The sequence below is a fragment of the Eulemur rufifrons genome, chromosome 2, assembly GCF_041146395.1.
Source record: "Eulemur rufifrons isolate Redbay chromosome 2, OSU_ERuf_1, whole genome shotgun sequence".
NCBI classification, from domain to species: domain Eukaryota; kingdom Metazoa; phylum Chordata; class Mammalia; order Primates; family Lemuridae; genus Eulemur; species Eulemur rufifrons.
In genome coordinates, this window is record NC_090984.1 from 40,990,632 (window position 1) to 41,017,269 (window position 26,638).

General features: G+C 36.2%; 1 protein-coding gene across 16 annotated transcripts in view; it reads left to right on the forward strand.

Moving 5' to 3' along the window:
• The window catches only part of ATOSA (atos homolog A), a 126,455-nt gene extending 107,165 nt beyond the window's left edge, over positions 1-19,290 (forward strand). For 6 of the 16 annotated variants that reach the window (XM_069483661.1, XM_069483650.1, XM_069483701.1 and 3 more), the window contains 5 exons: positions 513-621; positions 7,612-7,770; positions 12,664-12,732; positions 15,248-15,447; positions 18,305-19,290. In XM_069483661.1, coding sequence (XP_069339762.1) covers positions 513-621; positions 7,612-7,770; positions 12,664-12,732; positions 15,248-15,447; positions 18,305-18,458 — 691 coding nt within the window. In that variant the 3' untranslated portion in view covers positions 18,459-19,290. Of the gene's footprint in view, positions 1-512; positions 622-7,611; positions 7,771-12,663; positions 12,828-15,247; positions 15,448-18,304 lie in introns of all 16 variants that reach the window. The other 10 variants (XM_069483631.1, XM_069483621.1, XM_069483601.1 and 7 more) reach the window with 4 other exon arrangements.
• Positions 19,291-26,638: the final 7,348 nt, after the last annotated feature.

Sequence of the window (26,638 nt, forward strand, 5' to 3'; positions counted from 1 at the left end):
TTTTTTTTTTTTTTTCCTGACAGCATCTTGCTCTGTCACCCAGGCTGGAGTGCAGTGACAATGGCATCATCATAGCTTACTGCAACTTCAAACTCCTGGCCACAAGCAGTTCTCCTGCCTCAGCCTCCCAGAGTGCTAGGATTATAGGCGTGTGCCACCAAGCCCGGCCCTGTATTCTCATTTTTAACTAAAAATGAAGATTGATATAGAAGTCTGAATTATTATGTAATTCCACTAGATGCCACTATGTGATATATTATAAATTCCACTTTGAAACCTTCTAGGATGATATATGCTTATATACACTTATACTTTATTAAATATTATAGCAAAGATTACAAAATCTGAGCAGGAATTTTAAACTAGAAGGTTTATCTTAAAATTTGGTGACATTAATTGTTTTATGTAGTTTGAGTACAATTGTTCCAATTCTCCTAATTTAATTTTCTATAAAAATAAATAAGAAAATATTGTGGTTAATGTGTTCTTTTGCTGATCTGTTTTTTTAATAGTCCTCGACCATGTTTAAACATTGAAGATGATCCAGATATTCATGAAAAACCATTTTTGAGTTCTAGTGCTCCACCCATAACAAGTCTTAGTCTCCTAGGAAATTTTGAGGTAATGTATTTTGAAACTATTTTGAAAACTGAAGCTTCTTAATGTAGGTCCAGGGTGTCATTTATGTCTTTAACTTCAGTTGTGAAAGGGAAATGAATTGCTTGTCTTTTCTCAAAGCCTTGAAATTACCTTTTTATTTTATTTTATATTCATGAAAAAGGAATTTGGGAGAATTGTTGGCAGTGACATCCTGGAATTTGGTAGCTCGTAGAGGAGAATGGAGGACTTTGGTGAAATCAGGTTGGATCAGGGTATGTTACTTTAGCTGGGAGGATAGACTTGACCGTATCTTCTTGCCTCTTGGTAAAATTGGGACTGGGACTCAAGAAAGGTGATAGTGGGCTGATGGCCTTTCATGATTAAGGCAGTTGATTTACAAAATCAAATGGTTCTCTGCACTTTATTTGAAACATCTTTGTAAATCTAAGTCTATTCTGATATAGTAAGGTTATTATTCTTTTTTTTTTTTTTTTTTTTTGAGACAGGGTCTCGCTGTCTTGCCCAGACTGGAGGGCAGTGCCATGATCATAGCTCACTGCAGCCTCAAACTTCGGGCTTCAAGTGATCCTCCCACCTCAGCCTCCCAACTAGTTGGGACTATAGGGACATGCCACCACACCTAGCTAATTTTTCTTATTTTTTATAAAGATGAGGTCTCACTGTGTTGCTCAGGCTGGTCTCAAGTGATCCTCCTGCCTTATCCTCCTAAAGTGCTGGGATTACAGGCATGAGCCACCATGCCCAGCCAAGGTTATTTTTAAAAAAATAAAATGGTGGAAGATCTCTGGTACATGTACTGCTTAATTTAATATGAATGTTTTTACTTGGGATCAAATGTGTTATGAGTTTAGTTGTCTTTAATTAGATATCTCTTACCTTTAAACATGAACCTATAAATGACATTTTAAAAGTGATTTTAATTAGTTCTTTAGAGGATAGCTTTTACAGGAGTTGTGGTTTGGTATATTAGCAGTATACTTTATTTATAACTTTTAATGTTGAGGCTATCTTTCAATGTTTTAGTGGAAATGAAAAGATATTTTGTGGTAAGTCTTTTCCATGTCACTTTCAAGGTTTGAGTTCGGATATGAACTTTCTATTCCTCATTATCGTCACATTAAAATTGCGTAGACCATTGTGAGGGGCAGCTACTCTGTAACCTTTGTACTACAAGAAAATTTATATGGGAAAAAGAGCAATCTGATAAGTGAACCTTAGGAAAGGGAAGATAGTTAAAGATCAGTATGCTGTTTTTTTCAGAGGGTCTTTTTTGTGCAGATATGCATACATTTTTTAAGTGACTTTAGGAAAAAATACAGAGATGTTCTGAGACTGTCTAACCCATAAATCCTCCTCTTAATGAATTTGATGTTCTTTTCAGTAAATTACAGAAGATATTTACTTAGTGAATTTGATATTCTGTGGCAATAAAAAGAGAGGAGTGACTTGAATTACTAAACTGATACATTGGTCTTGTTTCATGAAACAGCAAAATCTTATCCATCCCTATAATGTTGTTGAAGGGAATCTTGATGTTTGGATGTTATTTGTGGGACTTTAGGTAGAGTCTGGAAACACTTTGACCCAGGGTGACACCCGAATAGAAGTTGTCCATCTGATTTCTGTGACTAAGTAGTTAGCTTTTTTTTGCTACCACTTAGAGTTTTTTACTGCAAAACCTTGTCGTCATCCATTCAACTCATCTGTCCTGTGCTTCTCTTCTTCTATCAATTCAGTCCAACATAATACCAACAATCATAGGAAAGGGGTTATTTTTCCCAAAGGAAAGTATTCCAGTGCTTTCTGTCACTATAAAATAGTGTATATCATCTAGAATTTTATTTTATTTCATATCTATCTATTTATTTATCTAGAGACACGGTCTTGCTCTATCCCCAGGCTGGAGTGCAGTGGCACGATCATAGCTCATTGTAACCTCAATCTCCCAAACTCAAATGATCCTCCTGCCTTAGCCTTCCAAGTAGTTGGAACTATAGGCATATGCCACCACGCCCAGCTAGTTGTTTTAATTTTTTTGATAGAGATGGGATTTCACTGTACTGCCCAGGGTGGTCTGGGGCCTTCTTTCATTCACCATCATTTTGAGATTATCATCCTATGTATCAAGAGTTCATTCCTTTTTACTGGATATCCCACAGTTTATTAATTCACCTGATTTCAGACATTTAGATGGTCTCCAGTTTGGGGCTGTGACAAAGCTGCTATGAACATTTGTGTATGAGTTTTTCTGTGGACATAAGTTTTCATTTTGCTTGGATAACTGCTTAGGAATGGAATGTCTGCGTGGTATAATGGGTGTATGTTTAACTTTTTAAGCAACTACCAAACTACTTTCCAAAGTAGTCACACCATTTTTAATTCCCACCAGCAGTGTATAAGTTCTGGTTTCTCCACATCCTTGCCAATGTTTGCAATTATCAGTCTTTTTCATTTTAATTATGGTTTTAGTTTGTGTTTCCCTAGTGGCTAGTCATTTGTGCCATTTTTTCTGTCCTTGTCATATCAGCACATAGGTTTTCCAAATATTTTCTCCAAGTCTGAGATTGGTTTTACATTTTTGTACACTGTTTTCCACAAAGCAAAGGATTTTAATTTTGTTGGTATCTAATTTATTAATATTTTCTTTAATGGATCTTTTGATGTTACAGTTAAAAAGTCTTCCTAGCCCAAGGCTTTTTTCCATTGGCACTATTGATATTTGAGCTAAACAATTATTTCTTATGGGGGGTTGTCTGTGTGTTTTAGGATATTTGGCAGAATCTTTGGTCTGTACCTACTTGATTGCAATAACAACCCCCCTTGTTATAGCAACCTCTGGTTGAGAACCACTGGCCCAACTCGAGGTCACAAAGATTTTCTTCTATATTTTTGTCTAAAAGTTTGTTTTAGCTCTTACGTTTATTTCCATGATCTATTTTGAGTTAACATTTGCATATGATATAGGTGTGCAAAGTTCATTTTTATGCATGTAGATGTTCAGTTTTCTGGTATTAAAATCATGTAAGTATAAGTCCTAATATTGTTCTTTCTCAAAATTGCTTTCACTAGTCTGGTTCCTTTGTCTTTTCATATGTATTTTAGAATTAGCTTGTCTATTTCTACAAAACAGCCTCCTGAGATTTTGTTTGGATTGTATCAATACAGATCAAGTTGGGAAAAATTGACATCTTAAGAATATAAAGTCTTTCATGAGAGAAAATATTTCAAATTACCCATCTAACAAGGGATTAATAACTAGAATTATTACAACTAGAATATATAAGGAGCTCCAACATCTCAATAGGAAAAGATAAAATAATACAATTAAAAATGGACAAAGGATCTGAATAGACATTTCTCAAAGGAAGACACACAAATGGCCAATAGGTATATAAAGAAAATGCTCAATACCATTAGTCACCAGAGAAACGAAAATCAAAACTGCAATGAGATATCATCTCACCCCAGTTAAAATGCCTGTTACCAAAAAGACAGGCAGAGACAAATGCTGATGAGGATGTGGAGAAAGGGTAACCCTCACACACTATTGGTGGGAATGTAATTTAGTGCAACCACTATGGAAAACAGTATGGAGGTTCCTTAAAAAACTAAAAATAAAACTACGATATGATCCAGCAATCCCACTGCCGGGTGTATATCCACAAGATGGGAATTCAGTGTATCGAAAAGATATCGGCACTCCCATGTTTATTGCAGCCCTATTCACAATAGCCAAGATATGGAATCAACTTAAGTGTTCACCAATGGGTGAATTGATAAGAAATTGTGGTACATATAAACAATGGAATATTATATAGCCACAAAAAAGAATGAAATCCTGCCATTTGAGACAACATGGATGGAACTGTGGAGAACATTAAGTTAAATGAAATAAGCCAAGCACAGAAAGACAAATCTCATGTGTTCTTACTCATATGTGGGAGCTAGATATTAAAAACTATTGATCTCATGGAGACAGAGAGTAGAATAGAATGATGGTTACCAGAGGCTGGAAAGGTTAGCAGGGAATGGGGGATAAAGTGGGAATGGTTAATGGGTGTAAAAATATAGTTAGATAGATAAAATGAACAATATTTGATAGCACAACAAAGTGACTATAATCAACAATAAGTTAGGATATACTTTTAAATAACTGAAAGAATGGACTTGGAATGTTCCTAACACAGAGAAATGTTAAGTGCCTGAGGTGATGGATACCCCAATTACCCTGATTTGATTAATTCACATTGTATGCCTGTATCAAAACATCGAATGTATCCTATTAAGATATATAACTACTATATACCCATAATAATTAAAAATTTAAAAACAATGTAAATCTTTGAATCCATGAAATCTATTTAGATATTCTTTGATTTCTTTCATCAGTGTTATAGTTTTTAGCATACAGTTCTTGGGCATCTTTTTGCAGAAGTATGTATACTAAGCGTTCCTTGTTTTCTGGTGATATTATAAATCATACTTAAAAAATTAATTCCCAGTAGATTGCTAGTATATTAAAATATGAGTGGATATCTGTACTTACAATTGTGTGTATGTATACTTTAAAAATCGCCTGTGACTATGCTCAACTTGTTTATTTAGTAGATTTTTTAAAAAGACTCTTGGGGATTTTCTACATAGACAGTCATGTCCTCTACAAATAGAGACAGTTTTATTTCTTACTTAGTAATCCATATACCTTTTAGTTCCTTTTCTTGTCATGTTGCCCTGAGTAGTGCCGAGCATATATGCTAGTATATTAAATTCACAAAAATCTGAATTATCTCAGATAAAGTCAGCAACTAATATTGGCCATTTGACTTATCCGTAAATGTTTTTGTATGTGCTCTTCCTATGTAAATTTTATCTGTCTTTGGAATAGGTTCCTTATTTAGGAAACATTTGTTGAATATCTACTATGTATCGGGCTGTATGCTAGAAATATAAAGCTAAATGATTCTAGAGAAGTTTATAGTCTAGAGAAGAAGGACATGTAAATAATTTGTAAACTCAAGTAATGAGCACTTGTAATAGAAATTTCTTAATATTTGTGTATCTACTATCTCTGCTGGAAGGACTGAGGAATACTTTGAGAAACTGTCACTTGAGCTTGGTCACAAAGGATGGGTAGGAATTTGCCAAGTAAATTTATGTGGGAAGTGGCAAGAGATTCTAGACACAGGGTAGTAGCACATGTGCAAAAGTAGTAAAAGAGCATGGCAGTGTTGGAAAGCATCATCTGGAGCTGGAGCACAGGACTACGCATAAGTGGGGCAAGATGAAGCAGGAGAGGTAGGGTGGGGCTTATATGTTACACTGTGAAGTTACGACTTCATCCTACAGACAGCAGGAAACACAAAGTTTTTAAATGGTAGGTGATATAAGAATTTTTTTAATAAAAGAAAAAGAACTCTGGCAATAGTGGAGAAGATACACTAGAGATGGAAAGACTAGAAGAGTTTGTGAGGATCACCCAGGTCACTAGCATAGTGGCAGTGGGGATAGAGATGAAGAAGCCATGAGACTGAGAGGTGGAGTCAACAGGATATGGATTGGATTAATTGCAGGGCAGGCGGGAGATAAAGAAAGTTGGTTGTGATGCCAGCCTGTTGTTTTCATCTTTTTGACAAGGAGACTAGAATTGCTGCTATGTCACTATTTCCAATTTAGACCACACAGACTATTGGAATTATGAAGGGTTGCAGCATTTCTCTTCAACAAATTACTTAATCAAAAGAATGCTACTCTGCCGGGTGCGGTGGCTCATGCCTGTAATCCTAGCACTCTGGGAGGCTGAGGCAGGTGGATCGTTTGAGCTCAGGAGTTTGAGACCAGCCTGAGCAAGAGTAAGACTCCGTCTCTACTAAAAAATTAGAAAGAAATTATATGGACAACTAAAAATATATATAGAAAAAATTAGCAGGGTATGGTGGCACATGCCTGTAGTCCCAGCTCCTCAGTAGGCTGAAGCAGGAGGCTTGCTTCAGCCCAGGAGTTTGAGGTTGCTGTGAGCTAGGTTGACGCCACAGCACTCTAGCCTGGGCAACAGAGTGAGACTCTGTCTCAAAAAAAAGAGAAAAATGCTACTCACATTTCATGATGTATGCATGTATGTGCTGATATATGTATGTCAGAGAAAGCTTGGAAAAGTTTGAAAAGTGCTGGGATTGGCCTGGCGTGGTGGCTCACACCTATAATCCTAGCACTATGGGAGGCCAAAGTGGGAGGGTCACTTGAAGCCAGGAGTTCGAGACCAGCCTGAGGAAGAACGAGGCCCCATCTCTACAAAAAGTAGAAAAATTAGCTGGGTGTGGTGGTACATGCCTGTAGTCCCAGCTGGAGTTTGAGGTTGTAGTAAGCTATGATGACGCCACTGCACTCTAGCTAAGGTGACAGAGTGTGACTCTGTCTAAAAAAAAAAAAAAAAAATGCTGGGATTATTTTAAGTTAAACTAACCAGCAAAACACATGTCACATATAACATTTTTTATAGAGGCAATTATTTCTTAAAGTTGTAAATGCTTGGCTTCATCTTTTGATGGAACTTCTGTATATGAACTATGTGGTTTCCAGGTGCTTCTCTATGCCTAGCACCATGAATAGGCACTTTTTGAGGGATAAATAATACCCGTTCCAGTAGAGCATATTTTTTATTTAAAGATATAAAAATAACAAACAGGGATTTCTGAAGTGATGGGCCTTGCCAAAAGAAAAAAGAAAAAAAAAAAAAAAAGAAAGAAAGAAAAATTAGGTCTAACTAATGGTGAAGTTCCAGGAGAGTTCCATGTGGAATAGACTAGTAAGAGAAAGATTAATGGGAGAGGGGGTTGATTTCAAGTCAGATGAACAGCAGAAATTAGGATCTGGCAATGGTAACAACCACTTTTCTAGTGCCTGAAAGCATAGTATTGATAATATATTTCTTTAAATAGAAATACAAGGATTAATTTTTCTAATTGATTTTTTAAAAATTATTTTGTCTTCCAGGAATCTGTCTTGAACTATCGTTTAGATCCCCTTGGCATTGTTGATGGTTTTACTGCCGAGGTAGGGGCAAGTGGTGTTTTTTGTCCCACACATTTGACTCTTCCAGTTGAGGTGTCATTCTACAGTGTTTCAGATGATAATGCTCCCTCTCCTTATATGGCAAGTATTTTTTAAATTGTCTTTTTCTGCCAAATCAAGTAGTTAATGACAAATGTCTTTAAGTGCTTTGGTATAATGCTTGAAAGTATCAGTCATTTCCTGTGAGAAAACTGAAGGCTGCATACAAACTAATACGCCAAAATATTGTCTCACAACTTCTTTCTGAGCTAGCTCAAGCGACAGATAACCTCTTTTGCATCTAAGTATGGTGCTGAAAATTTACTTGTTTCTATTCGATTTGAAAAAATGATAAAAATTAATTAGTGACACTGTAATTTCATCTTGCTGTGTTCACACAAATTCTCAAGTTCTTACTGTGCACTCCAGTCTACAAGGGTTGCCTTCCCATGTAATTCTTACCTCAGTAGAGTTTAGGTTAAGGATTTGGTGACCTAAGGCTTTTGAGGCCCTTTCTCTCCCCTTTTTCCTGTTATGTTTGTTTGGGCCCATTCTTTTCTAATCCTTCAGTTCTTTAGAATACTAGCTATTTCAGACTTGAGCTAATGTCTTAATGGAGCCTAAGATAGCTAAGTTGCATTAGAGCACAGTCTTGAGCTTTAAGGTGGATCCTATCATTTCACCTTTCCGATTTTTTATTCCAATGAATTATAAAAAGTAAGCCTTTAACTGGAAAAATGATACTGAGACCTGGTGTATGATTAGTATCAGCCCTTTTCCAAAAGACAAAGAGAGAAGTGGCTAGCAGTGCATATCTGTAAAAAAAGTTTACACTGATGGTATCAAATCTGGGTCTTCATATTAGGTCTTACTTTTGAGAAATACAAATTACTATAGGCAGTGAACTGTGCAGCCGGGTCTTGCTATTTGAAATTACTACCTGGCCCAATTGCTTCCTCTCCTAACCCGTTTCTCCCCCCACCTTCTAGGTTTTCAAGGACGTTAGTAACAGTGTCTTTTGTTATTAATAAAAGCTGTGGAAATGGGCGTCTACATAATGAGAAACAAGAGAGAAGGAAGGAAGCTATATTTTTTAAGGACCTACATATGGCCTACTTATTATTGGCCCTGTTTGCTCAAGGAAGGTCGTTTAGGTTTACTCCATTCTAGGAGTAAAGCTTTTAATCAAGAACCTGATCAGCAATTTACCCTTTGATAGAAAAAGCATAGTGGTGTCTGCTCATTTATTCAAGGTTTTCTTTTCCCAACAGTATTTATTTATACTTATGGGTCATAATCATGAAAGATGTACAGCATTGGTTATTATCAAAAGCAGAGGCCCTTCCTTCACAAACCTGTCCAGTTATTTCATATGCTGCCTGTTATTCATTTAACATAAAAAGATGTACCCACTTTTCCAGAATCATTTTGAAAAAATAACTGCTAATTTTGGACAAATAATAAAATGGAAAGTAGAACTGAGATAAGTTTAGTACTAGAATAAATGTATATCATACTAGAATGCTAACAATATTATAGCTGTAAAGATGCCCATTTTGCTTTACCAGGACATCAAGAATGCCATCAGTTTCACACATTCTATTGCCACATAGAAATAGAGAATGGAAAGATAAGGTCTAAAATACTGTGATCTTTCATTAGTGAACAGAGTCCCTGTTGGGCTATTAGGATGGCTTAGAAAAGAGATAAAAGGGTAACACTGGCTGAAAATCAGGTCGAATAAATACCTTTGAGTACGATTCATGAATAAGGGGTAATTTGAACTGTGCATTAAAAATGCAAAACAGCATCAATCTTTGACATTGGTTGACATCTTAAAAAAGAAGGATTCGAAGATAAAACATTTTGTCACTCTAGAAGATACTGGAGTATGCGCAGGTTATCACAGACTTTGAACAGATATTGGAAAGAGTATAAATCAGGTTGCTGGGTTGTTAATGTATCCTTTAAAGAATCCTTTCCCTTCTATGATAGTATTCTTCAATCAGCTATCCCTTATATATTTTTTCTCTTATTAGGAATGGGTTTTCTTTGCAAGTGACCTATTCCAAATCTTAGACCATAAATTTTTCCTACTGTAAATTAATAAAATTAATTTTTTTCTTCAGGGAATATTATTATTTATGTTTTGGTAGTTTAGTCCGTTTTAAAGGACTGATCATGTTTTGATAAGATAATACATATCAAGGACCAGTAGAACTGATACATAAAACTTCTATTTGTTAATTCTAATAATAACCTGGTTACTCTAATAATAACTTTGGGACCCCTCATCATACATTATACAAATGACTCACAAAGGTAAAGTTTACCACAGAAAATTCTTTGTGGTGTAGAGGTCATATGGGACTTTTCATGAAATAACTCCTTAAATATTACCTCCAAGCTGTAAAATCTCTCTCTCCAATTGGGAATCAGTGGTAAAAATATTTTCCAAGTGTTTTTGACAGTTCTTAGCTGTTTAGAAACTATTGCATGGTGAAAACAGGCAGAAATAAAGCAGTTGTGCCAGAGGCTAATTTATGGTATAACTTGCATTATCATCATATTAACAAGGCCATGTTGATTTCCATCCATTTGTAGTTAACCAGATCAAAGTATAATTCTTTCTTTTCTACTTGTTTTTATACATTCTCTATTCCATAATAATTTGAGGAGTTTCTGTGTAAGCTTTTGACCAGACTTAGTTTATCTTAACCTTACTATTTCTACTTTAAAATGCCAGAAGAAAATCTATTTTTCTTATGTTAAATATAGTAGCTTTTTCTAGGTATAAATATTAATATGCTGATCTATTAAAATAATATTAATAAATTTAATAATATTAATAAAATTCCAAATAATTTCCCAGTCCCTTTCTAAAATTCCCATCTTGCCAATGCTACTGGTCTTACATTACTTGGAAATTGTTTTAAAATATTGCCTTAAAGATTTTTCAAAAATCTCTATTTTTCCTTTATAAATTGATTTAGCTACTATTGTGTTCTCAAAAGCCATTAGAATTGTATGTATTAAAGTAGATAAGTATAGACTTGGTAGTAGTTTTTGCCTTGCCAGTTTTACTTGTATGTATGGGGGAGGTGTGAATGACTGGCAAGGAAGAACAGTAATGTATTACCTGTAGTTGTATGATTATAAAGGTAGCTATTGTTTCAGTAGATTATAATTTTTCTTTCTGGAACTAGGAAGAAGAGGGGTATAATATACCATATCATTTTTCATGCAGAGTAAATATCCACACTCTGCTCATATAGGAAACTAACTAATGGTATATCTAGTACCTCAGTAGTTAGACATGTAGAGCAGATCGTGAGAAAGAAATTGTTAAAGCTTCATTACTGTTTTGGTTGGGGGCACAGTTTGTTGATATGGTGTTTGCATGCTTTAAATGACTCGTGATGAATCAGATCTGTCAAGAACCACATGTCTTCTCAGTGCCCATTTCCATGAACATTTCCCAATTTTAATGTGTTAATTTAACAATCTGATGTGAAGTGTTGTTCACTTGGAGCTGAGGGATTCATATATGTCAGAGTCTGGCCCTTCCTTTTAGCTTTGTCCACTTCTTTTTACGTCCCAACTTACAAATCCAACAGAGATGTCATGTTATAGGACAGTCCTGTTTTTTATTTACTCTTAAATAAGTTTGACATGTATAATGTATATTGATAGAATCATGAAATGTAGAACATACAATTATTCTGCTTAATGGCCTTAACTACTCAAAAGTATTAGCCCAGTTAAAACCAATAACTCAGCATTCACTTTTTAAAGCTGAGAATTAAGCTTTAAATCACCACCTGTAGTCATTTGGTCATCCTATTTATTAAGAAGCTTCCACGCATTTAGTTGAACTTACCTTGTTTTAATTTGTACTTTTCCCCCATTGTTTGGACCTCTGCAGTGATTACAGCATTGTCAGAAAAATTACTTCATATTAATATATTAGAGCAGTGCTTCTCAAACTTTAATGCACATATGTTATCATCTGGGGAATCTTGTTAAAAATGTAGATTTGGTTTGATAGGTCTGGGGAGAGGCCAGACATGCTGTATTTCTAACAAGTTCACAAGTGATGCTGACCTGAGGACCATTCTTTGAGTAGCAGACTAAACTGGAGGACTTCTAATAGCCCCTTTTAGACTTCTCTAATGAAATGACCCTAATTTAGCTTTAACCTTGACTCAAATCTTAGCTCTTAGACATTCAATCCATTGTGTTCTGATATAGAATCAATTTGGATTCTTGGGTTCCTTAACAAATAAATGGCAAAAGGGGCAGGGGTCAGTACCTTCATAAGATTTGGATTAAGCCACAACATGATATAAAATTATTTTTCAAACAAAATTCTAGGAAAGTGGGGTTTTATAGCTTTCCTATAGAACATACCGCAGTCTTGAAAGTTACTGATTAAACCTTCATTTTCTACTTTTTGTTTTAAACATCTCTTTTCCAATAAAGTAATTACCAGGCAGGAACTACGGGCTCCCAAATTCCCCGTCTGTTTTTTCTATCTCTAGTCAGAAATCCAGATATGTCATTTAACTCCCTGACTGAAGAATTGACTTTATTTTTGGCTAACACTTAGGCTCTTTCACACTTGTGACTTTTTACATGCCCAAAGATCAATAAATTTTGTTTCTTCATTTCCCCTCTTCCCCCAAGATACATGGGAATAATCCTATAACCTCCCTTTATTTCCTTTTTGATTAGTAACCTCTTTTATATCTTATATCTTAATAGAAATTCCAAGCACTGTGGCCATTGATGTTATACTATTTATTGCAACGTCCCTAGGAAGAATAGTAAATTGTTTCCTTGGGGGTGGAAACACAGAATGTATCTCTATTAAATTAAATTTGAATGTTTTTCCATAGAAATTGAATTCTGAAATTTTAATAATTACATGAGTTATTTTAGTCTTTTATATACATATGAATCAGTTGTACTCAATTTGTCTTCTTTTATTTCAAGGGTGTGATTACTTTAGAGTCCCTTGGTAAAAGGGGTTATCGAGTACCTCCTTCAGGAACAATACAAGTGGTATGTGTTTTATAGCCTACAATTGCAATAATCATTCTCTCACATACATATAGAACTTAGCCCTTTCTCCTGCTACTGCTGCTGCAACAACTTTGGTAAGTAACAGTGGGGCTGCAGCTTTGTTTGGAGTTTCCCTGCTCTGCCCCAGGAATGACCATTTGGGGACCTCCATAAAAGGAAAGCATTAATAAGCTAATCAAGGTGAATACTTTAGAAAAATAGTATATGACAGTTTGCATAACTTAAATACAGCTATTTTCAATATAACTAGAACCTAACATTATCGATGCCTTTTATTTAATATTGGCCAGATTGAGATTGATCTATTTCAAAGGATATCCCAAATGCTAGTATTGCTTTGGCAGAAAAACTTGGGAATCAAAATTATATTATCCCATGGCCGGGCGCGGTGGCTCACGCCTGTAATCCTAGCACTCTGGGAGGCCGAGGTGGGCGGATCGTTTGAGCTCAGGAGTTCGAGACCAGCCTGAGCAAGAGTGAGACCCCATCTCTACTAAAAATAGAAAGAAATTATATGGACAGCTAAAAATATATATATAGAAAAAATTAGCCGGGCATGGTGGTGCATGCCTGTAGTCCCAGCTACTCGGGAGGCTGAGACAGGAGGATCGCTTGAGCTCAGGAGTTTGAGGTTGCTGTGAGCTAGGCTAACGCCACGGCACTCACTCTAGCCTGGGCAACAGAGTGAGACTCTGTCTCAAAAAAAAAAAAAAAAAAAATTATATTATCCCTACTGTAATAATTTCTAAAATTGATCTAATGAGATGATTACATAAAGCAGATATGTAGTCTGACAGATATTGGGGCAGAGAAGTCATCATTCCTTTGGTCTAGGCATTGTTTACTTTGGCTCAGGAGAACCCTTCTAACCCAAAGCAGTCCTTTGTCATCCCTGGCCTAGGGTTCTCAGAGAATAATTTGATATCAAGGTCAGTTTGTAATTGAGTTCATCTCCAAGTGTGACCCAGGTTAATCCTGCAAGCCCTCAAGTCTATTACAGAGTTGGCAGCCTGAAAAAGAGTCTAGTTGAGGCTCATTTCTCACACCCAGGATCTGGTCTAATCTAAGAAGCATTTTTATGACCTTTGGGCCTGAATGTCTTCAGTGCGTTGCCAGATCACTTTTACTCATCATCATTGTTCCAATATTGCAAAGAGTCTGTACATTTGTTTATTTCATATCACACAGGAGTAAAACATAATACTATGGAATGTGTGTGTGTATACATATATATATATACACATATAAATATTGCAATATAGATACAAATTTTACTATGGAAGAATCATTGCATATTAAAGTATGATTTTCATGGCAAATAGATTTTATGAACTAAAGGAGTGATAATGTTCTGTTCTCTTGCCCCTGGCTATGTAGCTCATGAGATAGTGTGGGTCACTGGAAAGCTAGCTGTCAGTTGTCATAATAATGATGCATAAACCCAGAGGCAGCACCTTCACTTCTTGTTTGGAGACTGCCAACTCTAGTGGCTAATTTTAAATATGAAATTTGGGTATGTCTTTCATTCCTTATGTAGTTTAACTATGTATAAACATGGTTTGAACTCCTGGCTTGTTAGTTGTTGTGGTTGTTGAATGTATTTACCTTGATCTTAAGACTCACTAGATTTCAAAAATTGGATCATAATATTGATATATTTCTCATTTTGATTCAGTGAGTGATGTCCAGTGCCACGGATGAGCTTCTGAAAGCATGGGCACCAAGTTACCTATTGATGTGTTGGTAATTTGGTTAAAGTCAGATCAGCAGCTTGGGGTTTTGTTTAATAATTAGTACTTTTCAAAATAATGCTTCTTCAATTATTCATAGCCAAGTACCATCTGAATTCAATTCAGTCTTCAATAATGATACATATTTTGGTCTATGATGATGTTGATGATTTTTTTTAAAAAGCCTAGTGTTGCTACAAATTTGGAAATGATTCCAAGTGTGAGAAAATGAAGTATTATTTAACCTATTTTAGATCTAATAATAATGAGCTTTATTTTCTAAATTTGGAAGAATTTTCAATAGGAAAAAATCTCTTCTTTGAGCACCTATTTTTAACTTTTCAATAACCATATGTACCTAAAACACCAAAATGTGAGAAAAAATAATGCTCTATTTTAGAATTTTGCAGTTAGTACTCTAAGTGAAGCTAATGTTTAAAATAATTGAACTGGAACATTTTAACCCAGTAAGGGTGTATTTTGCTAAAGCTAGTGGAGCGTCTATTATTAATATGAAATTTATGACTAAAGATTTCGATTCATTACAGGATTTTATATTATGAAATAAAAAATCAAATTGAACCTTTTAAAAAATACTGAATATTGTTTTGTAAACTTCTGAAATGTTATTAACTTCAGTCCCTGAAACTGAATTATATTACCTTATTATTATTAAAAAGCCTTTTTAATTATTGACATAATCATTCTGAGTCACATCAACAAATCACTATTTTTAAAGAATAATTTCTGTATTGTTTCTTCAGACCTTATTTAATCCTAATAAGACCGTGGTGAAGATGTTTGTTGTGATATATGATTTACGAAATATGCCAGCCAATCATCAGACATTCCTACGACAAAGAACTTTTTCTGTACCTGTCAAACAAGAAATGAAGAGAAGTGTTAATAAAGAGAACATACGACATTCAGAAGAACGGTTATTACGCTACCTCATACATCTGAGGTGATGTTTCAAATGAATATGAAAAAATGTTACTTTAGAACAACTTTAAAATTTTAGTTTATGTTTTTAAAAACTGTGACTCTAACAAAATAAGTGCCCCTTGGACTTTGCTTAGCTTGGGAACTCTTGATGATGTGCCACGATGCAGGAAGCACATGGCATACCTTCCTGCAGTCATTACTGGTTGAACTGGGGGACTTTTCATTTATAACTGTTTAATGTAAAATACTTTATTTCAAGACAAGTGCTAATGTATCTAGGGCAGCATTTTCTAAACCAATGCTGTTCAATAAAAATGTAATATGAGCCATATATATAATTCTATATTTTTCAATAGCCACACCAAAAAAAAGTAATCATAAGCAGGTAAGATTAATATCTTCTATTTAACCCAGCCTTTTCAAATGTTATCACTTGAATATGTAATCAATATCAATGAGATCTTTTTTTTTTTTTTTTTACTAAATCTTTAAAATCAAGTATGCATTTGACACTTAGAGCACAAATTGATATGAACTAGCCACATTTTAAGCACTCAATAGCCACATGTGGCTAGTGGCTACTGTATTGGTAAGGGAAGTTCATAAACTTTATTTACTTGTTCAACCACTATTTATGTGCCAGGCATGCTTCTATACACTAGGGAAACAAAAGTGACAAAATTTCTTCTCTCAGAGCTTAATATTCTAGTGCTTCCATCAGAAATACCTTTTCCTCTAACTTTTACTACCCAGCTCATGGTTCTAGTTGTGAGAAGTCATTTGTTTGCCTTTGAGGTCCAAGTTGGCAGCATCCTAGGGTAAGATTTTCAGCCCTGCAATCCTAGTTTTGCTCTCAGGATTAATAAGCAAATTGATTGCTTAAGAGATGGCTCAGCAGCCTTTTGCCTGTAACTCTCTTTCTAATAGTTTTCTGGTCCCTTCCATAGAAAGTCCTCAGTCCCATCAGTGACATTCATCTTTGACTAACCCTTACAGTAAGGTGTGTTCTTCATCAGGAGGAGTCCTCTTACATCCAGGATTGGGAAGAGGACCTCATTAACCTGTTACTGATGGGGACCACCAGGTGTCTTTCAGTATATCTGCCTTGTAGTGGTTATCTGGTGTGAATAAGTAGTGAGCTGTGTACTCAAGTCTCATGCATGAAAAAATCTAAGATAATTGTTCCCCTTAAAGCGTTGTCTAATTGGTTCTCTCATCTTGGTCTTCTGACTGTTGTTCTGTATCCAAAAGATACGTTCAACCAGCACAATGTGTTTAAACCCACCCTGACACTGTCTGACATGAGCCTTCATGGGAAATGTTAACACAGATTGGGACAATGAAAAATATACTAAAAACAGACTTGGAAAACTTTTACAAAGAGAAATATGAAACAGCAGACTATAAGAATACCTCTCAGCCCAACCTAGAAAAATATTCAACTGTCTCTGGTTAAACTTCCATTTGATACCATTCCTCTTGAAGTTTAACAACTATAGCCATATGTAACCAGCATTAGCCAGAGTAAAAATCAACTACCTCAGCTTTTGTAATCCCCACATAATGACTAGATAGTTTAAATGCTATAAAGAAATCTATTTGGGGCTGGGCGTGGTGGCTCATACCTGTAATCCTAGCACTCTGGGAGGCTGAGGCGGATGGATCATTTGAGGTCAGGAGTTTGAGACCAGCCTGAGCAAGAGCGAGACCCCCTCTCTACTAAAAAAAATAGAAAGAAATTAGCAGGCCAACTAAAAATATATAGAAAAAATTAGCCGACATGGTTGAGCATGCCTATAGTCCCAGCTACTCGGGAGGCTGAGGCAGGAGGATCGTTTGAGCCCAGGAGTTTGAGGTTGCTATGAGCAAGGCTGATGCCACGGCACTCTAGCCCGGGCAACAGAGTGAGACTCTGTCTCAAAAAAAAAAAAAAAAAAAAGGAGAAAGAAAAGAAATCTACTTGGGGAAAAATAGTATACTTCCCAAAACATGTCCTCCTTCAAATTGGGAAGGTGAAAAACCTGAGAGAAAAAGAAAGATTGAGTCAGTTAGAGGTCTGCTCTAACATACAGCACTGACAGCCAGATCTTTCAGCTAGTTTAGGAATAATATCCACAAACCCAGAGAGTATTTATGCTACACTGAGGGGAAAACAAAGAGAAATTAGCAACGCAGGGTGTTTGTATATCTGCCAGGTAAACTTATGAAATTAAATACTCCAGCCCCTTGTACTGTGCTACAGATATTAGCAGGAGATAGAAACAGTTTCATATATAGTTTTGATAGCCATTTTCATTTCACTGCTAACTTTTCTCTTTTGACGATGGCTGGGTTTTATTTAGCTAGCCACTGCAAATGATAGCAGTTTTTTCTTATCCTGTGATGTCCTCAACATTTCATTTCCTATGGTGATTTATCATGGGTGGAATCCATTTTAATCTAACTAAAATCATGGGAGGCTAAGTTGTATGAAATAGGTCAGTCTGTGTAGCTAAAAGATGCTAGGGCTATGAAGGCCAAATGTAGTGTAAATTGGCTGATATGAACTGAAACTTGACCCTGTAGATGAGGAAAAGTGCATGTGCTATGGGGTCAGGGAGGAAAAGTAAGACTGTATTTGAAACTCACATTTACTGGAATAAGCATCTCAGGCATTGTAAGAGGGAAAAGAAGTATGGAGAATAACAAGGGAGAGGCAGTTAAAGAAAACACGTACTTCGGCAATTTAAGACCTTAAATACCATGTTAAAGAGTTAGTGTTAGCCTAATATTATAGCAAGATTAATTCTTCTTGCTTTCAAATTTTAAGTACTCACATTTGTTTGCTTTAAAGACTTATTCTCTGAAATGATCCATCTTTTTGTTTATTTGTTTAGGTTCCAGAGTTCTAAATCTGGAAAGATCTACCTCCATAGAGATGTACGGCTCCTGTTCTCTAGAAAGTCAATGGAGGTCGATAGCGGTGCTGCATATGAACTCAAATCTTACACTGAATCGCCAACAAACCCTCAGTTTTCACCAAGATGTTGATAAGGAGTGACAATTTAAAGTATTTGCTCAGTACTCAAGTTTGCAAGTAAAAATTAGCATAGACTAGAGTGTACCAAATTAACAATCAGGAGAGTGGACCCACTCCTGTTATCCTGGACCAGTTTTTATTAAAGGATTCCTGAAATGAGATCTACATATTCCAAGTAGACTGGAAACACTCATGTCCTAATCTTTTTTGTATTGTCGAAACCACTTCATTGGACATGTTGCAATAGCAAGCCCCCCAGTTAGATTAGTGTTTACACGTTTTATTTCTCAGTTATTTAATATTTAATGTTTTCCTTAATACTCAAGTGATGTTTGTCTGTAGTGTTCTAATGTAGCACAAATCCTATGTAAAATCATACTATGTATTTTTGACATTAACGTTGAAATCTGAAATATATGCACAAGTCTTTAATTTTGTGTGATGTGTTTTAAGTGCTATTCATTTAAGTTATTGAAAATGAGAATGAAATGTTGAGCTTCTTTAAAATTAACGCACTATGCAAGCATGTGTATTTTTTATATATTTCAAGTTTAGTTTTCACAACACCCCACCCAGGTTGCTATCTCACATAGTAGTCCTTTAACGTGCTGTATTAGCAGTGCAAGGTGGACTAAGCTGCTTCACATTCCGCTTGCAAGTTCAGATCATCATGTCCGTTCATATTTCTTATAGGATTCCTTATCCCCAAAACAGTTCTATTTTTCCTCCTTCCCTACAATAGAGGCTTTACATTAAATTGCTGTCCTATGCTAGTTAATTTTCTCAAATTGTTAAAAGAATATGTACTTTGAAAACAAATTAGTATTTATATTGTAAATATATGCAAAAAAACTAAGAAATGTGTATTTGGCTTTTATTTTTAGATGAGACATTTATGCGGTTGGGTGATTAGCCATTAGGCAGTTTCATTCTAGCTCTACAGCTGCAAAGGGGAGGAGGAGGATGTCTTGACCCTTGTCCCAATTTGTCACTTCCTTGTTCAGGGTCACAGTGGAAGCCATTTGGCAACTGGAAAACACCACCGAGCAAGGGAACTTGAGTGAGTGCATCAAAAATCTTCTTTCTAAAACCTTTGGAAAGAACAGTGATTTTAGTTGTGTTGAGACAATGGGCAATAGCAGATTAGATAACAAGGCAAAAATATTGAGACTGCTGGTAGAAACCTATGACTGTAGGTAAAATACATACCACAGGTGTAGGCCAGACCCAGGTGACCTGGCAGTCTAGATCTAGGTAAACAGTCTGGAATTGGGAGGGAAAGTCTTTACTTTGGGTAAGCTATTGAACAGACTACTTAAGAGAATCTGGCCAGGTGATAAGTATGTGGCTGTAGGCTGTGGAGTGGCAAGCAGAAGCCTCTTCTAAATTTCCTTTAAAATACCAGTTAAAGAAAAAAGAGCTATTTATATTCCATAAAAACTAAAAAAAAATTTTTTCAGTACAAATTTATGAAGATTTGTTGTTAATCTTCAGACTATATGGAAAACATGGGACAAGGACCCATAGGCTTGGTTGAAAGAAGTATTTCAATACATATATCTTGACTTACACATTTGGCAAAAGTCAATTTTGAAAATTTTATATAAAACTTGGAAAATATCAAATTTCTTAATTAAAAAAATAATGCTTCTTTGACCTATCCAGTAAAGTTTACCCCAAGATTAGTGAAGTATCCTATGTGCGTGTATCTTTTTGCTTGGATACCACACTGTAATCTTTTCAGAATTCTTTTTAAGTCCCTTTGGAGCATTTTTTAAGACAATTTAAAGAAGTTGATTGAAGCATCTGTGTGCATCTTATGCTATTCCTGGCAAGTTTGTGCAAAGGAAGCATGTGCTGACATTTTGTCTCTCTACTTCATAAAGCCTTTTTTGCCCATGCTTTTTTCTCTCTGATATATAGTCACCCTTGCATCTGTTTGCTTTCACTTGCCCTGGCATTATTTCTATCACACTGGTTCTTTTTCTATCCTTCTTCAGTTATAGGCCAACACCTTACCATATCTCCTATATCTGTATTCAAAGATTATGTCACTAGATTATGTAACAGTTGAGTGGTGGCGTGTAGGAAAAATAGCAGCAGACCACCAACATTGTTATGTATGGTAGGTAATAGAGATCTCACTGCAGGCTCAGTTGGCAGTTTTGTAGATTAATAACATGAGTCTTAACTGATAATTCCCTTTTAAAAGGAACTACAGATCAAAAGCTACAGAAAGTCTTTGGAGATTTTCTTATCAGATGAGAATGCTAAAATCTGTCATGAGAATGAAAAAATATTAATAAATGATGAAGACTAGCGGGAAGGTGCCCAACAGAAGGTTCTCCCCTCCTTCCGTTTTCCTCCACCAGATCTCTGTTATTCCCAGAGGGTTAAAGAAGGGGAAAATTTTTCCTTCAAAGATTTCATCTTTGGAATCTTGACTCTTCCCTAATTACTTTTGTGAACGAGGCAGTGATTCTTTAACTTAATTTTTTAAAATCATACAATGTTTACTTTTAAAAAAATTGTTCATACTATGTAAGTGTATAAAGTAAAAGTCCCCTCCCTCAAGTCTGCCATTGCAGCTATCACTTTGTAGGATGGTCACTGTTAAAAATTTGGTATCTGACACACCGTATGATTTGTTGGACATAGGAACACAGGATTGGTCTAGATGGAGGTAGGCTTTTCATGATGGTAGGAATTCATTCTCAATCCCTAGACTATACCCATGTGGCATTGGATTCAGCCCATTCTGCTCCATCATGGAGTATCTGTGAGAGAGATGTCTAAAATTTGGACACTGTGGGAGAAAAGAGAACATGTAAATGCCTGCTATGTGTTAGGCATTGTAGGCAGTTTATGTTATCTAATCCTTAAAACCATACTTAGAGAGTGTATATTTTACACTGAAAGAAAAGGAGACTTTAAGCTTGCCCAAGTATAAGAGCCAGGATTCAAATCTGGGTTAAAAAGTATGTCTTTTTCATTCTACTACACTGGCTTTTTACCCCTCTTTTCCCATTATTTTTTCCACCAGAAACATACTTTTCATCAATATTCTTGGAAATAGTTTATAATTTGTGATAAGTGACATACAGTAAGGCAATGCCTACTAATCATTAGGGGGGAAATGACTTTGAATTTTAAAAACCTGCAACTTTGGGAATGTATGTCCTAATGCAACTCAGGCTATTCAACTTAGTATAGTGTCAGGAGGCATGCAAATTCAGTTGAAGGAAGTCTTAGGAACACATTGTCCCACAGTCTTTTCGAAACCCCCGTCTACCTCATTATTCATGGTTCTTTCATTTAATTCATTTAAAATTTTTCTGTTTCAACCACTAAGTCCCTACAGAAGTAGGATCATCCACTTCCTAGGTTCTACTTCCAACACTCAAGTTTTTGAAACTGCTCTGTTTACAGTTTCTGACCTGCTTATTCAATTAATGATATCTAGGCTTTCTCAAAGAAATCACTACTCATCCGAGGATTTTTGGTCTTGGTATCTTATTTGGTTGCCCTGAGTTTATTTTTCCAGTCTCTATCTGTTCATTAAAAATGTATTCTGTCTGGGCATGTGGCTCATGCCTGTAATCCTGGCACTTTGGGAGGCTGAGACCAGAGGATCATTTGAGGCCAGGAGTTTGAGACTAGCCCGAGCAACACAGTGAGACCCCGACGCTACAAAAAATGGAAAACATTAGCTGGGTGTGATGGCATGCACCTGTGGTCCCAGCTACACAGAAGGCTCAGGCGAGAGGATTGCTCGAGCCCAGGAATTTGAGGTTGCAGTGAGCAATGATGAGGCCACTGCACTCTAGCCAAGCAACAAAGTGAGACCCTGCCTCAAAAAAAAAAAAAAAAAAGTATTCTGTTCTTGGTGTTTGCCACACTCTGATAATGGAGATGGATGTCCTCCCAGCTGTTTGAGGAACAGATGGGGTGAGACATTATCTCATGTCCTTTACATACTCCTATAAACTCTTGAGTTAGGACAACTAAACCTCCAAAAGACCCCTGTTCTTTTTAAAGCTTTTATACAACTACCAAATTCCAAGCCGAAAAAATATTTTGTGCACATATGCATTGTATTCACCAGGGGGAGCTTTGGTTCAACAGTTCTTGGAACTTGCTCCAAACCTAATGAGAATCTCTGTCAAGGCGTTTCTCAGTGATTCTAATCCCTATGGCTAACTGAATTAAAATTACAAATTCAGTTCCTCAGTTGCCTCACATTTCAAATGCTCCATAGCCGTATATCGCAAGTGGCTACATTATTGGATAGCACAGATTTAGAATATTTCCATCATCACAGAAAGTGGTTTGGATAGCACTAATCTATTAGGTTATTAAGTATGAAATGTCTGATTTCCTTAAGTACTAAATTTGACAGTTGATATCTCTGACATTTCACTTTGATACTTCTTGTTTTATGTTTATTGTGAAGGTACATCCTCAGTCTTTCAAACACATGTTTTGGCTTCTGATTATCTTTCATATTTTTTTTTTAGAGCAATTTTTGTGAAACCATGGATAAGTCAAATATTCGTGTTACTTTCAAATGAGTTCCACCATGGAACCAATGCAGCGCAGACAGCTGGAAATATCAACCAAGTGTTTGGGATGGAAGTGGCTAATGAATGCATAGTACGTCTATGGTTTGAGAAGTTCCACTCTGGTGATTTTAATCTTGAAAAGGAGCCACATGGGCAACCTGAGACCAAGTTGGATAATGATGAGCTGAAAGCTGTAGTGGTGGTGAATCCATTTCAACCTATGCGTGAATTAGCAGCAAGGTTTGACATTACTATTCCAACAATGTTGGGCCATTTGAAACAAATGGGCAAGGTAAAGAAGCTGGATAGATGGTTTCCACATGAATTAAATGAATGTCAGAAGAGGAATCATCTCAAAATTTGCCTTTCTTTGTTGTCATGACATAAAGGCAAACAATTTCTACACCATATTGTTATGTGTGATGAAAAATGGATTCTGTTTGATAATCACAAGCATTTGGCACAACAGTCGGATAAAGATGAAGTGCCAAAACACAGTCCAAAACTGAATATTCATCAAAAAAAGCTAATGGTATCTGTTCAGTAATCCAGCACTGGTATCATCCACTGTAGCTTCATGAAACCTGGTCAGTTGATTGCAGCGGCTGCCTGTTGCACCCAATTGGATGAAATGATGAGGATGCTTGTGATGAAGCAGCCAAGATTGATCAAGAGAGACAGGCCAATCTTCTTCCGAGACAAGGCTCAACCACCTGTTGCACAAACAACACTGCTCAAGCTACAGAAGCTGGACTTGGAAACTCTCTGTCATCCACTGTATTCACCAGACCTCGCACCCACTGACTACCACTTCTTCCAGGCTTTGGACCACTTCTTTTTTTTTTTTTTTTTTGACAGATTCTCACTCTGTTGCCCAGGCTAGAGTGCCGTGGTGTCAGCCTAGCTCACAGCAACCTCAAACTCCTGGGTTCAAGCAATCCTACTGCCTCAGCCTCCCAAGTAGCTAGGACTACAGGCATGTGCCACCATGCCCGGCTAATTTTTTTTCTATATATTTTTAGTTGTCCAGCTAATTTCTTTCTTCTTTTTTAGTAGAGATGGGGTCTCACTCTTGCTCAGGCTGGTCTTGAACTCCTGAGCTCAAAGGATCCACCTGCCTCGGCCTCCCAGAATGCTAGGATTACAGGCATGAGCCACCACGCCCCAACTTTGGACCACTTCTTACAAGGAAAAATATTCAATTCTCAACAAGCTGTGGAAAATGCCTTTTCAGATTTCATCGCCACTCACTCTCCAGGCTTCTTTGCTGCTGGCATAAACAAGCTACTGTTGAGATGGCAAAACTGTGTCTGTAGTTAGGTGCAATGTTTGATTAATTGTATTGCTTGTTTGAGATATAATAAACTACACTTTTGATTTGAAATCGGACATTTCATATTTAATGACCTTAATAGAATACAGGCATACACCTTGGAGATACTGCTGGTTTGATTCCAGATCACCACAATAAAGTGAATAAATGAGTCACATAAATTTTTTTGATTTTCCAGTGCACATAAAAGTTATGTTTACACTAGATTGTGGTCTATAAGTGTGCAATGGCATTATAAAATAGAAAATAATGTACAAACCCTAATTAAAAAAATAGTTTATTGCTAAAAAATGCTAATGATCATCTGAGCCTTCAGTGAGTCAGTCAATTTGCTGGTGAAGGATTTTGCCTCGATGTTGATGGCTGCTGACTGATCAGGGTGGTGGTTGCTAAAGGTCAGCATGGCTGTGGCAATCTCTTAAAAAATAAGACAGCAATGAAGTTTGCCACATCAACTGACTCTTCCTTTCACAAAAGATTTCTCTATAGCATGCAATGCTGTTTGACAGAATTTTACCCACAGTAGAACATGTTTCAAGCTTGGAGTCAATCCTCTCAAATCCTGCTGCTGCTTAATGAACTGAGTTTATATAATATTCTAAATCATTGTTGCAGTGATCAATCTGAAAAAGAAATCAAGAAAGCAATCCCACTTACAGTAGCTACAAAAATAATAATAAAATAGGAATAAATTTAGGCTGGGCACAGTGGCTCACACCTGTAATCCAAGCACTCTGGGAGGCTGAGGTGGGAGGATCACTTGAGCTCAAGAGTTGGAGACCAGCCTGAGCAAGAGTGAGACCCCATCTCTACTAAAAATAGAAAAATTAGTCATGGATGGTGGTGTACACTTGTGATCCCAGCTACTCAGGAGGCTGAAGCAGGAGGATCGCTTGAGCCCAGGAATTTGAGGCTGCAGTGAGCTATGATGATGCCACTGCACTCTAGCCAGGACAACAAAGCAAGACTGTCACAAAAAAATTTTTTTTCTTAAAGAAGTAAAAGATCTCTACAAGGAAAACTATAAAACACTGATGAAAGAAATTGAAGTGGACACTAGAAAAATGGAAAGAGATCCCATGATCATGGACTGGAAGAATTAATATTGTTAAAATGTCTATACTACCCAAATTATACTGCAAAGCAATAGTAACCAAAATAGTATGATACTGGCATAAAAACAGATACATAGAACCCAGATATAAACCCACACACTTACAGCCAACTTATTTTCTACAAAGACATCAAGAAAATACACTGGGAAAGGACTGTCTCTTTGATAAATGGTGCCTGGAAAATGATATCCATATGCAGAAAATAAAATTAAATCCTTATCTTTCACCATATACAAAAATCAACTCAAAATGAATTAAAGACTTAAATGCAAGACCTGAAACTATGAAACTACTAAAAGAAAACATTGGAGAAAAGCTATAGGACATTGGTGTGGGCAAAGATCTTTTGGATAAGCCCTCAGAAGCCTAGGCAACAAAAATAGACAAATGGGATCACATCAAGCTCAAAAGCTTCTGCACAGCAAAGGAAACAATTAACAAAGTGAAGGGACAGCCTACAGAATGGGAGAAAATATTTGCAAATTACCATGTGACAAGGGATTAATGAGCAGAACACACAAGGAACTCAAAACTCAATGGCAATAAAAATAATCCAACTAAGAAATGAGCTAAAGACCTCAATAGATATTTCTCAAAAGAAGACATACAAATGGCCACCAGGTATATGAAAAAATGCTCAACATCACTACATCAGGGGAATGCAAATCCAAACCACAATGAGATCTCACCCCAGAAAGAATGGCTATTACCAAAATGACAATAAATGCTGGTGAGGATGCAGAGAAAAGGGAGAACACTGGTACACTGTTGGTGAGAATGTAAGATAGAGTACAGCCGTTATGAAAAACAGTATGGAGTTTCCTCAAAAAACTGAAATATATTCAAAAGAAAAGAAATCAATATATGGAAGAAATATCTGCATTCTCATGTTTATTGCAGCATTATTCAGAATAGCAAAGATATGGAATCAACCTAAGTGTTGGATGAATGGATAAAAAAATGGATGAATGGATAAAATGTGGTACATACACACAATGGAATATTATTCAGCCATAGAAAAGAATGAAATCCTGTCATTCTACTTGCAACAACATAGACGGAACTGGAGGTCGTTATGTTAAGTGAAATAAGCCAGGTATAGACACGCAGATATTGCATGTTCTCACTCATATGTGGGAGCTAAAAAGTGGATATCGTAGAGGTAGAGGGTAGAATGGTGA